Source organism: Sciurus carolinensis, chromosome 4, assembly GCF_902686445.1.
Source record: "Sciurus carolinensis chromosome 4, mSciCar1.2, whole genome shotgun sequence".
NCBI lineage: Eukaryota > Metazoa > Chordata > Mammalia > Rodentia > Sciuridae > Sciurus > Sciurus carolinensis.
The window spans coordinates 71965072-71981366 of NC_062216.1; the positions used below are offsets into that span (position 1 = coordinate 71965072).

Genomic DNA, 16295 nt, shown 5'->3' on the forward strand with positions numbered 1-16295 from the left:
ACACCTGAGCGCACAGGTGAGCTGCGGACGGGGTGAGGGGGCGGGGCTGGTAGGGGGCAGGGGCCTGGGAACTGGGGTGCAGGGAGAAGGCCTAGCTTCCCGAGGAAGGAAGCAAAGGAAGCCCCAGCCAAAGTTGAAAAGGGACCTGGGTTAGGGAGGACGAAATGACAGGGAGACCGCTCTTAAGGGGAAGGTTGATGAGAGGGGCAGGAGAGACAATGAACCTTTTTCTCTTCTGCTCATAAATCAAAGAGAAAGTAAGAAGAGAGGACTGAGAAGGGACCTCACGCCCGCCTGATGGGGGACCAGCACCTATCTGCACAACGTTAGAGGCCTCCCCTGCTGAGGCCTCTCTTCTTAAAGATCACCAACTCAGAGGGTGGGTCTTCCATCCAGGTTGAGGAAGAAGGAATGGAGCCCCACACCTGGCTCCCAGCTTCATGGTGGTGTCTCCCAAAGGTTGGGGACCAAAGGTAGCTGGAGACCAGAACTCTTCTACTGAGCTGATCTCTAAGCCTGATAGCTGCCCCACCTCACCTCCCTGTCTCTGGCCTCGAGAGTCAGGTAAGGAGTGGGCAAATGTTCCAATAAAGGGACAGATAATACATATTTAGACTTTGCAGCCTATACTGTCCAATCTGTCACGGCTAACAGGAAAACTATTATAGGCAGTAAATGAGTAAGGTGGCTATTTTCCAATAAAACTGTATTTATGGACACTGAATTTGAATTTCATGTAATTTTTGCCAAAATATCATTTTTCTTTTGACTTTTTCAACTATTTAAAAATGTAGCATTCTTAGCTCACAGACTGCACTAAAATAATGGCAGGCTGAACAGTCTCTAGCTACCCCCATCCCACCCTACTCATGGCCTCCCTGCAGCTGCTAGCAGGCTACTTATGGGGAAGGGAACTTGTATGTAAGCATAAGGGTAATCCTTCCACTCTGTGACCCTTGCTTCCAGCTACTCTTTGGACCACAGCATCCTTTGAGGCCAGTGTGAGAGCTTGTACCCATATGTACAAATATATGAAGGAGAACGTTTCTCTCCAAAGGGCTTTCTACCCAGCATGTGCCTGGCCTACCCTGTCCCCACCAAGTTATACATGAGGCAGCCATTCCCCCCAACCCCACCTGCCAACAAGTGATCAAGCCTTGACTCTCTCCCCTGCCTTCCATCTTCTTGCCCTTCTCCTTGGTCTCCAACCTGGTGCTACCCTCTGATCTAACCTGGCCCTTCCATTCCTTTCTCTTCTCTCTTATAGCCTGAGGGAAGGGGACCCCCCCCTTCACCTGGACAATGGAGCTATGACTCTTTGGAGGTAACCCAGAAGAGAAAGAAGGGATGCAGGGCTTTGGTCCTCCAGATGAGAGTCCCCTCCAGGGCCTCGTGGCCTCCCGCATTAAGACTTATGGGGGCCGGCGTCAAGCCTCTACCCAAAGCCCTGCTGGCAGTCTCTATCCTCGAGCAGGCCCCATACTGGTGAGTTCAGGCTGTGCTCTGAGGGTGACCTGGGTGGGGCAAGAGGGAGGACACCCAAGCTTTGAAGTCACTGTCCCCTTGCAGGTTCATAGGCTGCTCTATTCTTGTCCTTCACCCTCCAACTCTTCCCCAGCTTGCGGGGGAGAGGAGGGCAGTACCTGGGCTAAGCTCCCAGTACTTCACACCCTAGTCTAGAGAGGCAGAAAGCCAGGAGAAGCCAGGCTCACCGAGGAGGTGCTGTAAGACAGGTCTGAGGCTTAGAGCTGTGGGAATGGTACCTCCCATCTCCTGCCTCTACTTGGGAGGAAGTCAGAGGGCTCCCTGAGGCTTGCCTCCCTGTGAGTCAGGACTGAGGAAGAGCAAAGGTTCAGGGTGTCCCTGCTCTCAGTGGGGGAGGGTGTGAAGACCTACCCTGGCTCCACCCCTGGCTCCACCTGCCTGGCCCACCTCCAAGCCTGATCCTGGAAGCCAGTGTAGAAACCAGAGCTCCTGCTGTTGTCCCTCAGCTCAAGGCTTCCCCTCCACCTTGAGAACTGTTCTACTTCTGACTGGGGACATCCTGTGCCTCTCTGGAGGAAATTTGGCCCTTGGAGATGGGGATTCTCCAGGCTGAGGGCAGGAAGGGACACTAGGAAGTATGTGGAGTAATTCAGGCCATAGGCAGATCAAGGAATGTGACCAGGCCTGCCCTGGGAGGAGACTTGTGGCTATGGCCTCAACCTCTCACACGGAAAGTCAGCCGCTCCCAGCTGGATAGGACATGGGCTACATGCCCCCAGGGAGGAGGCAGCACATGTGTGAGCTGTCATCCTCACGGTGAGGGAGGCTGGCCGCAGACAAGGGAGGTCATGAGGAACTCAGAATGCAGCATGCGGCGTTTTGTCCCTGCAAGCCCGAAGTGCAGAGAACATGCATAGGAGGAGCAGACGCAGGGGCACACACTCCAGAGTCCAGGCATACTGTGCCTCTGTGCCTACTCTGGAGAGGCTCCTGCTTCTGCCCAGAGGCCCCCCTCAAGGAGTCAGGTCCACGTCTCTGCCCAACATAGCTTGGTCTCCCCGGTGACTCAGGGCAGCAGCAGCCACACCAAACTGGTTTGAGGGGAGCAGTGAGCCAACCCAACTTGCAGGGATGGGAGAAGATGCCTGGAGTCAACCCCACCCCTGCCTCTCTGGTACTTCTGGCACCCCCAGAATTCCCCTGCTACTCCCCAGGATCCAGTCGCCGACGCTTCCAGCCTATGTCCCCTTCGTCAAGGGTTCTGGCCCTTCCCGAGGTCTGTCACCTTTGATGTTGCGAGAACAGAGCCTGAGAAGAGGCATGGAGTCATTTGGGAGCTGGTCCACCTCACTCCCCAAATTCAAGGTAAGGGGTCCCTTTGCTCCCATTCCCATGCTTACAGCCCTAACTGCAAAGGCCTCCACTGATAATCAGGTTCAGCTAGCCCCTGGGCTGAGAGCACTGGCCAAGGGGGCTTCTGCCTGGTTCCCCTCCAAGAAATCAGACACAGGCAGGGTACGTGGCACATACCTGTAATCCCAGCAACTCAGGAGATTTTGCAAGTTTGAGTCTAGTCTGAGCAACTTAGCAAGATCCTGTCTCAAATAAAAAATAAAAAAGGAAGAAATCAGACACAACTCTGTCCAAAGACTATTTCTGGAATATTTCTCTACTGACCTATGCATTAGACCCAGTGACTTTGACTCAAGACATTGTGATATATTTAAAGAATAAACTATTAATATTCAAATTTCAGCTTGTGGAAATTACCAGGTCTTACAGTACACTCACCCCAGCTGTGAGCCCCGCCCTTCTCCTCCCCTACAGGTAGCATGAGGGTCAGGAATATCTGTTGCCTACGTTATTTGGTACCAAAAACAGCTGTAAAATTTAAGTTTTGTTCCTTCATTAAAAAAAATGTCCATTTTATGGGCAAATATCAAAATGTTACCTGAGACTACTGATTGCTGAAGTTCTATTCTGAAAGCCTCCTCTAAAAGTATAAACCCGCCCCTGCACCCCAGTTCTGAAATCAAGAGACCCCTGGAAGGTATCTTTTGGTCAGGGTGCCCGTTCAGACCTCCTAGTTCTAGAATCTTCTAAAAACCAAGGTGCCTCTCCAGTTGCTTTCCAGCAATGCCCATTCCCCTGTAATTCCAACCAGGGTGATCCCTGTCCCCCCAGGCCTCCAAGTTCCCACTCACACTCAGAGCTGCTTGCTGCTTCCCATGGCAGATACACACATGCACTCACTCTCTCTCAGAGCCAGGCAGGCTGGGTATGAGGATGAGGCCAACTGTTCCCCGTCTCTGCTCTCCCAGGAAGTTGCCAAGGTCCATGAGTTGGAGGTTGAGGCTCCACACGTTCAGCATGTTTGGGATGCCCCGCTTGCCCCCGGAGGACCGAAAGTACTGGGAGATAGGAGAGGGTGGTGACAGCGGTGTGACCATCGAGAAATCCTGGAGAGAGCTTGGTGCCTGGGCACAAGGTAGGTTTGAGATAATGTCTGTCCCTATAGTGTGACAGAAAGAAAGACACACATGCACGCACGTGCGCGCACAGCGCGCACACACACACACACACACACACACACACACACACTACATCTCACTTCTTCCCTGGAGTGGAGAATAGGGATGACCTTTAAGCCTTGAGATGGAGGGTCAGAAGGGAAAAGCATTTGAGGACACATTGAAGTCATTCAAAGTCCAGCTCTGCCACTTACTAGTGACACCTTGGTCAAGATAGGGACCTCCTGAGTCTTAGTCACATCATATCTAAAATGGGGTAATGCCACTTACATACTGGAGGACTGGTTTAGAATTAAAAGGTCATGTGTAGAGTGCCCAGAACCTGTGAAGTGGATCCAGTAGCACTCAATAAATGGCACCTGCTATTCTTATCATCATTCCCCAATTGAACCAGCACTGTCCTCACCCAGGAGATGAGTCGGGAACACTGCCATCAGCAGAAGCTCTGTGGGAGCTCCTGACTACTGAGCTGATCTACGTGAGAAAACTCAAGATCATGACCGATGTGAGCCCCTCAGCCCCAGGCACAGTCCGGTCCCACCCATCTACCCTTCTTCCTTGCATTATCCCCCATCCTCTCAATCAGAAGGGATAGGTCACTGGAGGAGGGAGGGGCAGGATTCCAGGAGACCCTTGTGATTGCAGACCTGCTTAGGATGAGAGGGAGAGAGGTCAAAGTTAGTGAGAATGGGGGTGGCCCTGGAGGGCTTTGGCTGGGGTTTGGAGAGGAGGGAGACAAGGTGCTGAGTCCTTGTCCCTCTTCCTGCACCTAGCTCCTGGCTGCTGGTCTGCTGAACTTGCAAAGAGTGGACTGCTGATGGAAGTAAGTGAGAACTGGTAAGGGAGGGGCGTGGGGGCAAGCTCATGGAACTGGTTAGCATGCCCAGTCCAAATTCTCATTGCCTCATTTTCTGGAATACGCCTGCCCTCTATACTCCCTGTTTTCTCTGGACCTACAGCAGGCCACAGGTCCCCCAGTTTGTCAGGGCTTTTCCCACTGAGGTTGTGCCACAGACTGGGAGAGAGAGCTGGAACCCCTTAGATTTTCCAGGTCCACAGTCAGATGCACCCCACCCTCGCTTCCCATTACCCAAGGTCAGGGGTCTCACCTGACCCTGCCAATGATGCCTGAGAGTGACCTGCCAAGGCCCTGTTGCTGAGAGTTCTTCTCCTTCCTCCAGGTGTCAGCTGAGACCCTGTTTGGAAATGTCCCCAACCTGATTCGAGCCCATCGGAAGTTTTGGGAAGATGGTGCTAGAACCCTTCCTGGAGGAGACTCGGGCTTCAGGCAGCCTCTGGATCCCATCAGCCTACAAAATGGCTTTCTGACGGTGAGGCCTGATGAAGCCTAGAAGGGTAGGACTAGGAGAGCACAGAGGGTACTGCCTGTAGCGTTCAAATCTCTCTGTGGTTTGAGGGGCCCACAGGGCACAGTTCTTACTCCCAGATTCATCACCTGCTAAACTCCATTCCACAAGATGACCTGCCCCAAGGTCCTTTGGTTATCCAGAGGCCCTTATGAAATGAAAATGCAGCTTTCTCAGGGAAGAGTCACACCTACATGCTTGTCAACTATAAATCTTGGTTCTGACAGATCCATTAACAAATAGTTAAGTACAAGAATGGGGCCTAAGCGCTGGGCACAGTGGTGCACACCATAATTCCAGCAACTCGGGAGGCTGAGGCAGGAGGATTGCAAGTTTGAGGCCAACCTAGGCAACTTAGTGAATCTTGTCTCAAAATAAAAAATAAAAAGGGTTGGAGATGTAGTTCAGTGGTGAATTGCCCCCTGAGTTCAATCCCCTGAACCAAAATAGAAAAGAAGAAGGAGGAGGAGGAGGAAGAGGAGGAGGAGGAGGAGGAAGAAAGAAAGTGTTGGGGTCTTTTTTCTACCTTGCTACTCAGTCGAAATAAAAATAGGCCCTGCAGAAAAATGTTGCCAGGGGTTAGAGAGGAAGTGGGCTGGTTTCCTGAGAACCTTGGACACCCCATTCCATAGGAGCAAGGCTTCTGGGCAACCTACAGGTGACAGAAATAGAGCTACAGTGTCCTGAAACAGTCTAGCTGAATTATTAATGGTGGGAGAATAAGTCCAGAGGAGCGGAGCACAGCAGGCCCCGTGGACAGGAGCTCTAAGGGCAGCCATGGGTCCATTTCTTGGGGCTTCAGCTCCTTCCTGGAATGCAAAGAGAAGGGTCTGGCCATGAGAGCAATCCTGGAGGTGGAGACTGACAGGAACTTCACCAAGGGGCTATGTGAGGCACTCTCCCCTATTCTGCAGCCATATTCTGTAGCCAGAGTCTGTATTCATGACCTTTTTCCACCTGCCTGCTCCCTGACCCTATATCTGTCCCTCCAGTTTGGCCAGCGGTTCCAGCCCTATGTTCAGTACTGCCTGAGAGTGAAGCAGATCATGGCTTATGCCCAGGAGCAGCAAGACACTAACCCCTCTCTTCCACACCTTTGTGCAGGTGGGAGAGGTGGTGCCTGAAGTGGGAGGGGTGCAATTGGACAACCGGGTCATCCCCAGTCTCCAACTGGGTCCAAGGCTGAGTTAGTCACGAGGGTAGATGGAAGAGTACTTGCAGACTCCTAAACCCCCACTCACCTCCCCTGGCAGTGGTGTGGAGAAGCACAAGCGCTCAGGGAGACAGACGCTGGGTGACTTACTTATCAAGCCCCACCAGCGCATCACCAAGTACCCGCTGCTGCTGCAAGCTGTGCTCAAAAGGAGCCCTGAGGCACAAGCCGAGAGGCCCTGGATGCATGGTAGGTGTCAGGTGGATTCAGGAAGCATGGGAGTTGGGGACTGGTGGGTGGAACTCATCTCCATGGACTCTTGAGAGTCTTGTTCCCCATGTGACACCCACTAGTTCAGCCAGTTTGGGAATGCTGTGATTGTCACTGGATGGGTGGGCTGTGCAGAATATGGACAGATCTGAGCTGAGCTCTACCTCTTTCTGCACCCCTGCTCCCAACTGAGATCGCAGCTATGGAGTCATTTTCTTCGACACCTCAATGGTCAGGTCCGCCAAGGTGAAGAGCAGGAGAGTTTGGTGGCTGCAGCCCAGCGCATTGGAAACTACGAGGTGCTCGGAGCCATCCAGCGAGGAAGTGGAGAAGGTGAGAGGACAGAGGGAAGGTGGCTCAGGAAATGTCAGGTCCCAGGGAAAATTGATGCAGGGGAAACTTGGCAAGGATGGGGCAGAGGTCAGATACCCTATACTTGGGTGCCACCAAGGGTGTGCCCATCATTCCTTCCCAGTGGTGAGGGTCCAAGGGGCAGAGTATAAAGGAATAAAACAGAGACTCTGGGGGTGTTTGCTTTGGCTCCAAGTGGGGAAGGATGAAGAGAGAAGTTGGAAGAATAAGAAGCCACCCTTGATTGGGATGTAGATGCCTGCCCAGTCCTGATCCCCTCCCCTCTGTGTCCCTCAGAACCTGCGTCCATTCTGCACCCTGGACCTGATGTCCCCCATGCTGGGGGTTGGCCTTGAGCACACCAGGCAGCTGCTACTGGAGGGACCTGTGAGAGTGAAGGAGGGCCGAGATGGGAAGGTGAGGGAGCTTGGTTCAGAGAGAAAAGACAGGAGATGAACTAAAGAGAAGGAAGGGAGGGAGGCAGGGAGGAAGACAGGGTGGGAGGCAGAAAAGCTGGAAGTGGAAAAGTGGAGTTTATGTGCACGCACTTGCACACTGGGGAGAGAACATGGTTCTGGCTAAACTCTGGTGTTTGCTCTTGAACCAGCCCTTTTCCATGCCTATAAAATGAGAAATGGGATGCAATTGATGCCCTTCCAGCTCTGGAATTCCGTAGTTCTGCAGTGGTTCCTGTGCACACACACCTGAGCCCAGATCCCTGACCAGACCTTTGCCCATGCTCCAGCTGACCCATCTCTTCTCCACCTGCAGCTGGATGTATACCTGTTCCTCTTCTCTGATGTGCTCCTGGTGACCAAACCCCAACGCAAGGTGGATAAAGCCAAGGTCATCCGCCCCCCCTCTCATGCTGGAGAAGCTTGTGTGCCGACCACTGCGAGATCCCAGTATGTTTTTTCTTCTGGGAAAATTTTTCCTTCCCCCTTCCTCCTGGCAAGGTAGGGAAGGGTTGGGATGTAGGTCAAATAAGGTCCTTAAAGCAGACCTCCTCCTCCACCCAGACAGTTTCCTGCTCATCCACCTTACTGAATTCCAGTGTGTCTCAAATGCCCTCGTTGTACATTGTCCCAGTTCAACAGATCGTGCAAGGTGGCTGGAGAAGACCCAGCAAGCCCAGGTAGGTGAAACCAGGCATGGGGATGGGTGGGCAGGTGTCTCAGGAGCCCAGGAATGGGACCACAGAAGGGAGGAGGAGAGAGAGAGGCTCAGTTGGATATGGGTTTCCCACTGAATTGTCAGCCCCTCAGGTGCCCTCCAGAGGGGCACAATGTGTTGGCCATCCTTAAGAAAGACTGTGACCAGCTACCAAGACAGTCACTGAAAACGTCTAGGACATAGCAGGGTGGCATGCACATCCTGAAACAATTAACTTTTTTTTTTTTTTTTTTTTTTTTTTGGTACCAGGGTTTGAATCAGGGGTGCTTACCACTGAGCCACAGCCCCAAACCCTTTTTTATATTTATTTAGAGACACAGTCTCGTTAAGTTGCTGAGGCTGACTTTGAACTTGCAATCCTCCTGCCTCAGCCTCCTGAGCCACTGGGACTACAGGCATGTGCCACCATATCAGGCAACAATTAACTTTTAAAACTTCGACTCCCATTCAGACTCTTATGGAGCACTTGCTGGGTGCAGGTACCAGGTTAAGGGCTAGCAATTTTAAAAAATAAATAACAATGCCATTTTCTGCCCTCGAGAAGCCTGCACTGCAGCCCAGTTAGAGTAATTAGTATACAAATGATAGAAACATGTACATAGAAGAGAACTAGGAGAGGGCAGGTCTGCTGGGACAGGGACGGTGCAGGGAGAGGGGAGGCTGAGAAGCCATGCCCTGTAGAGCTGATGGAGAGACTTAGGAGGATGTTAGGGAACAAGGGTGAGAAGGCAGGGCACTCCAAATGGAGAAGCAAAAGGACAGAAATACAAGTCATGTGTGTCAGGAGAACCACCATCCTGGTAGCCTGGCATTGCTAGTACAAAGTTCTAAAGTACAAAGGGAGATGCAGCAGTAGAGAGGCTAGAGGAAGGCACCACCTGATCATGCCCATCTCTGTACATCATGTGAACAACTTGAACTTTGCCCTGTAGAAGACATGGAGCCAGTAAATATGTTAAGGAGAGTTCTGACGTGGGCAGATATATGTGATAAAAGCAGGAGTGCGAAAAAAAAAAAAAAAAGGAGATCTCAATAAATTTATATTAGTTACCACAAATTTGGTGGCTTAAAGCTGAAACTGGACTGGGGGTTTCACTCAGGAGCAGAGTACTTGCCTAGCATATATTCAGGGCCCTGGGTTCCATTCCCAGCACCACAAAAAAAGGAAGGGAGGAAGGGATGAATTAGTTAGTAAGATGGCACACACCTGTAATCCCAGCTTCTTGGGAGGCCAAAGCAGGAGGATCACAAGTTCAAGGCCAGTCTGAGCAATCTGTGAGACCCTGACTCAAAATAAAATAAAAAGAATGAAGATGTAGCTCAGTGACAGAGCCTTTGCCTAGCGAGCATGAGGCCCTGGGTTCATCCCCAGTACCACAAAAAAATAAATAAGTATATAAATAAAAAATTAAAACAAAAACTGCTTTTCTCACAGTTCTGGAGGCTAGAAGTGGGAAATCAAGTTGTTGGCAGACTCTAGGGAAGAATCTGTGCCTCTTCCAGTTTCTGTTGGGTTCCAGGTGGTCCTTGGCTCCAGTTTCTGCCTCTGTCTGTACATATCCTTCTTCTGTGTCCAAATTCCCATTCCTTTCTTTTATTAAGAGATCATATTAGACTTAGAATCTACCTGAAATTTGAGAAGATCTCTTCTTAAAATTCTTAAGAATTGCACATCTGCAAAGACCCTTTTTCCAGATAAAGTCACCTTTATAGGATCTGAGGGTTAGATCTTATTGGGGGAAGGAGGAGGCTGCTTTCCAACCCACCACAGGAGCAGAATGAGCAAAGAAAGGTGAAGCTTTGAGATGTACTTTTGGGGGTTTTGTTTGGTTGACTGGTTAGTTTTTTGTGTTTTGTTGTGTTTTATGATGCTGTGGATAGAACCCTCCTGCATGCTAGGAAGGGCTCTACCGCTGAGCTACATCCCCAGTCCTGGAGTTGAATTTTTAAGGCTGGGCAAGACCCTGAGAAATAGGGGATGAATTTCCTTTTGGAATAGCAACCACATGTGTCTGAGACTGGAGCACAGGTTTTATGTGAGCAACTGGTGAGAACAACTCCAGGACTCAAGGACAGAGATAATGATGGTCTTCTGAAGCTTCTGTTTGAAGGACTGCTTTGGCAAGGGGACCCTGACAAGTGGAATCATTAGAAAGGGAAACCTGTTTGTTTAGTGTTGCTTCCTAGAAGGAGTGGGACAGGTGGTGATACTCTTTTTATTTATTTGGTGGTAGTGGGGATTGAACCCAGGGCTTCAAGTATGCTAGGCAAGTGCTCTACCACTGAGTCACACCCCAAGTCCTGGATGGTAATGCTTACTTTTAAACAGAAGCACTTTGAAATTGAGGCAGTGGGAGAGAGCCAAATGGGGGTATCCTAGGGGCTTTGAGAAATATGTAAACACGGACCTGGAATTTAGGTGAAAAATAAGGATGAAACACCTTGTGTCCTCCAGATGATAGAACTGCAACTTTCTTAAATACCTGAATGACATGGGGACAAGCCCCAGGAGATTGAAGGTAGGAGACTGGAGCAATGGAAGCACATGGTTTTGGGGGCAAGAGTCATCTCCCATCTGCCCTGGTCCTTGATCCCACAATCCCCTTTCTGCTTGGCAGGATCTTCTCTCTATACCATTCTTTCCAGGCCTAAACACAGGATTAGGCACTGGAATGATTGGCAACTGACCTCATTCTAGTAGTTAATGAAGCTTTCCCAAAGGCTGAGAGACACCATTTTAGGGGAGCTATGGGAGAAATTGGAAGAAAGCATCCCCAGGACAGCAGGTGGGGTGACCATCACTGGCAGGAAGCCTTCTTCCTTTACCACCCTCGTCTTCAGAACTTTCTCCTCTTCATTTGCTTTCCAATCTTCTGACAACCCCTTCCACTCCTTTCCCCCTCCAGAATCCCTAGGGGCCACTAAAAATTGCTGTTATTCATATGCTAAATAATTAAGCCCCTGGCAGTCACACTCCTGGTTGAGAGACAGAAGGTTATTTCTGATCTAAGACCAAACTGTACACTGAGGCCCCTCACCTCCCTTAAGGAACAAAAGAAACCAGAAACATCATGCTTAGTTTTGTTGCTGTTATCTCATATCAAATTCTTTGGATTTCTTTGCTCAATTACCATCAGTCTTTTAAGGTACTAGAGATTGAATCCAGGGGGTGCACTTCCGCTGGTCTACATTCGCAGACCTTTTTATGTTTTATTTTGAGACAGGCTCTCACTAAATTGCTGAGGCTGGTATCAAACTTGCACTCCTGCCCCAGTCTCCTGAGTAACTGAGATTTACAGGTGTGCACCACCAGCTACCATAAATCTAGAAACAGAAGAGGGTAGCAGAACATCTATTGGTCCTCTTCATCAAGCAATCCCAGGGATCCAACTTTTTTCTTCCCCTTTGCGGAAATGTTGAGGTTTCTTCCTAGTGGGCCTAGAAGAGGTGACTTATGCTTTTAGAAAAAATGAGCTTCTCAACCGGGGAAAGACTGAATCTTGGCAGATGCCCATATTTAGCTGTTGGGAAGAGGAAAAGGAACCAACAAAGGGAACAGAAAGAGTCATCAAAGATGGAAGCAGGAAATAAAAGCAGAACAGACTGAAGAAGGCAGCTGAAAGTAAGAGTCAGGGTCCAAAGAGAAGCCAGAGCCTGCAGCCATCACTAGTAGCCTGTGTTCTTGGGTAAATTAGTCCCAAGTCTTTCTCTACCTGGCCATATTCTGGAGAACCACAGTGATAATGGAAACGACCACCCGGAGTGGATGGAGAATTGTGTAAGGGGCTGGCACAAGGCCCTGCACTTCATGGGCACTTCATGAATGTTTGTTGTAGCCCTCCTTAGAAGAAAGGGGTGGGCAGTGGTGCCTGGGCTGGGGGAACACATTTGCATCTGTTGCTTAGGAGGTCAGCAACAGCACTGGTCCATTAAGGCCAGTGTCAGAGAGCTCAGGAAGGGAGCAGAGAATCTGGAGCCATCTGAGAAGGGAGAGGAGGCATTGCTTCTCTGGGCCTCACCATGGGCCAAGGAAGATTGAATCCTGCTGGGCGGGGGGGTCCTTCCTCCCTTTTCTCAACTGGATGGGGGTGTCACCTTCCAACTCAAACACTGGTGTCCTCTTCCTTTCCTACCCTCCCCTTCCATGTCTCTCCTCTCACCCAAACTGAGAAAATCCTCGCAGGGCTTCTGGAGTGATTTTTGAGGTAGCTGGTAGCCCTGTGCCTGGCACCCAGGGTTTCCCCCACCTCTCACTGCTCCCAGGAAAGGGCAAGGGGCAAGGGTAGTGGAGATGCTTGCAATTGATGTTCCTTACAGAAACCCTCTTTCCCTTCCCATTCTTTTCTTCCACACTGCATCCCTATCCTGGGCATCCCAAACACAAACTTGAACATCGGGTAAAAGGGCATCGCATCTCAGCAAGATAAACAGGCTGCCGCAGCCCCTCCACCCTCATTTCTCTCATTCCTTCTCTTGATCCACACACTGAGTTGGGAGATGAGGACTGGAGAAGAGGGAGTGGTCACAGGACCTGACCTTTGTATGTTGATTTCCTGTCCCCAAACACCATCCTTCATTCTGGCTGAGTGACTAGAGAGCAGGGAAAGAATTAGAGGTATCAGCCTGATACCTATCCCTGTTCATCATTTCTCCAACATGTCTCTTGTCCTAACCCAGCTGCCCCCAGTGTTTCTGGAAAAGCTTTGGGAAAGCCCAGGAGCTGCTGGCTCATATAACTCAAGTTGGGGAGAAACTAAAAATATGGAACAACTAATAAGGCATCAAAGAATCAGAATGGAGCGCCATGGAGGGGTTGTGAAGCAGTGGGGGTGGGGTTAGTACTTGAGGTCCCTGCTGTGCCTCGGGAGGAAGGGGGGAGGCTCAAGCTGCAGCCATTTCCTTACCAGCTCTGAGGAAGTACTTCAGAGTTTTAACATGGCCATGCAAGTAAGTACTGATCTCAGTGCAGCCCACAGCAGCCACCTCTACCCACCTCTTGCCAAGTCTCCACCTACAACCTCTCCTCAGGTTCTGTTGTTTCCTTCCCAAGCTAACATCCTTCAATAACTCTTGACCTTTCAAGGCTGCCCATGAACATCTATGCAGTTACTGAACTTGAACTTAAAGAGAATGGCCCTGGCCAGCTTGCTCCTCTCTACTGATGCAACCTTGAGCAAATCACTGCACCTGCCTTCCACCCTGCAGAGTGGTACTGTGTAGCAAATGACCACATGCATGCGGAGGTGCTGTGTAAATCCTCTTAAATGTCACTATTTATTCTGATACATCTGTATAAAAATGAGAAACAAGGCAGGCAATATAACATGTCCTCCTCTCATCCTTCCAAAGACAGTCTTGCTTTCCCTCTTTTAAAGGGCAGCAGAGTTCTCAGCCTAGGACAAATCCTGCTTCTACCCACCCTCTGCCCTTTTGCACCTCCCAGCTTCAGGGCAGAGGTCCAAGTGGTGAGAGAAGGATGCTCCCAAAGAGCAACTTGAGGGCCAGTACCATTCAGACTTCTTATGTCACTAATACCCCAATCAGCCTGAAGGAGGGAGCATATCTGAGGGTTTACCAAAGAGAAGCAGGGAGAAGGGTGCAGGTGGAAAGGGGGCATTCTGTTTCCCCACTCTTCCCCAGCACCAGCTCTAGAGTTTTATGCCACCAAACCCAGGCACCACCCTGCTTTCTTACTGTAAAAACTACCCCTCGTTAGTTATTTAAACTTCCAGACTCCATTTCTCACTGGTAAAGTAGGGGTAAACATATCTGCCTCAGAGGGGTATTGTGAGGGTTAAACTAGATAATATATGGAAAGCACTTAGCACAGTACCCAGCATACAGCAATTGCCTAAGAAATTATAATTTATACTTAATAATTAAAGTCCCCCCCCCACACTCCCACCAGGCCACCCTGCAGAAGCTGAAGGCAGAGGAGTACGTTCAACAGAAGAGGGAACTCCTGGCCCTTTACCGGGACCAAGGCAGGGAGTCCCCCAGCACCAGACCCTCCACGCCTTCCCCAGAGGGCTCTCAGAGCAGTGCTGAGGGGAGGTAAGACTCACACGCACCCACAAAGGAGGTATCCACTGGCAAAGAAGGGGAGAGAAGAAACCTAAAAGGTTGAGAAGCGACAGTACAGCCTTAGGGAACTGGCACAGATAGAGGAACACAGGCTACAAGCTGGAATAGAATAGGTTAGTACCAGCCATGTGAAGGAATGCATGGGACAGCCTGTAGGATTAACCAGCCTAGGGTGACCCTAGGATAGGCACAAGGTAAAGGAAGCAGAAACATGACACATGAACTCCCTTCAAGGAGCAGGCTCCAGAATGAGCAGGTGGATATTGATATGCAGAATATCAGAGCTGCAGGGTTGCTACAAATCCAATCTCCAGAGTGAAAGAGGTTCATCCAGGATAACACAGCTGTTTAGCACCATGCTTATGGAGAAAAGAACCCATCACCGGGGAATAACCCCCCAGCTCTGGGTCCGCTCCATCCACCTGTTTGATACAAGGTCCTGGACCAGGTTCTATGGATAAAATGACTTAGAGGCAGTGCAAGCTCTTTTAGAGCTTACAGTGTAGCTGGTGAAATGAGAAAAGCAATCAGTCATGTAAGGGGAATAGGAGATAAGCTTGGAGGAGGAGCCATTTCTGAATGTAGTAATCCAGAGAGACATCTAGGCATGAATTTGCCCTAAGTATCTGAGTCTGACCAGTGGTTATTATCGTAGGACTCCTGAGTTCACCATCATCATCCCCCACCTTGTGGTGACTGAAGATACAGATGAAGATGCTCCCTCTGTACCCGATGATACCTCAGACTCTGGCTATGGCACTTTGATGCCAAGCTCCCCCAAAGGGTCCCACTCCCGGCTGAACCGTATGCGCCCCAGGGCTCTTAAGCGGGACCCTCGCCTTACCTTCTCCACCCTGGATCTTCGAGATGTTCCTTTGCGCCCCCAGCCTCCTGACCCCCAAGCGCCCCAACGCCGAAGTGCCCCTGAACTGCCAGAAGGGATTCGAAGAGGGGGCAGTCTTCCCAGGGGAGACCCACCTACCTGGTCAGAGGAGGAAGAGGGGACCTCAGCGGGGAGGAATGTGGTGGTAGAAACCCTGCACCGGGCACAACTTCGGGGGCAGCTCCCCTTCCTCCCCATCCCACACTGACTCTGCTGGGGAAAGCCCCTGGGAGTCCTCAGAAGATGAGGGGCCTCTCTTCCTAGGCCCCAGCTATAGCCCCCGCTCCCGCCCACTGGAGGCTGAGGACATGCTTAGAGAGATCCGGGAGGAGTTGGCCAGTCAAAGGATTGAGGGAGCCCCAGATCCTGGGGACAGCAGACCTCGGAAACTGACTAGGGCCCAGTTGCAGAGGATGCGTGGGCATCACATCATAAAACTGGACACCCCTCTGTCTACTTCGTAAGTACGGAAGGGAAGCTGGCATTGGAGGGAAGAGGTGCATTATGGAACTGGGGGTGGGGTGGCGGTATAGGAGGGCAGTGCAGAGCAGGGACCAAGGCTGGGAAGTGTACCCATGCCTGACCCTCACTGCCATTGATCTTAACACCTACCTTCTTCCCTTTCAGAGAGGTATGAGGAATGTTGAGGCCCTTTCACCTTTCTCCCAGAGGAACTGTCACCCCAAGCATGCTGGTCACCACCCCCAACCTGGACTCTACCTCAAGGACCACACTTCCCACTGAAAAGCTTGACTCAGGCACCTGCCTCCTGCTTTTTGGACAATGGGGGTCAAGAACTGTAAATTTATGTATCATAGACACCCAGGAGCCCCACATAAAAGTTGTGCACAAAATGACTGCTTGGTCTGTGCTAGATGAGGGTGAGAAGAAAGAGGACCTGGGAAGGGAAGTCACAATGAGCCTAGCCTTCTCCTCTGTCAGCTAGCATGATGGCGGTGGACTGCTGCCCTAGTTAGAGCTGCTCCCCATTGCACTGC

At 50.7% G+C, this 16295-nt stretch overlaps 1 protein-coding gene across 1 annotated transcript; it reads left to right on the forward strand.

Moving 5' to 3' along the window:
- The first annotated feature begins 272 nt into the window (after positions 1 to 272).
- Positions 273 to 16141, forward strand: Plekhg6 (pleckstrin homology and RhoGEF domain containing G6). Its single transcript, XM_053743401.1, is given in 27 exon segments — positions 273 to 564; positions 1268 to 1485; positions 1833 to 1857; positions 2723 to 2785; positions 2788 to 2808; positions 2811 to 2850; positions 3807 to 3954; positions 3956 to 3973; positions 4427 to 4451; positions 4454 to 4521; positions 4790 to 4822; positions 5180 to 5266; positions 5268 to 5304; positions 5307 to 5347; positions 6376 to 6462; positions 6464 to 6496; positions 6605 to 6796; positions 7007 to 7111; positions 7113 to 7139; positions 7455 to 7574; positions 7929 to 8012; positions 8014 to 8062; positions 8177 to 8292; positions 14239 to 14384; positions 15070 to 15481; positions 15483 to 15757; positions 15925 to 16141. Coding segments are annotated over 26 exon segments (2400 nt in total). The 5' UTR covers positions 273 to 564; positions 1268 to 1347; the 3' UTR covers positions 15935 to 16141.
- The last annotated feature ends 154 nt before the right edge of the window (positions 16142 to 16295 follow it).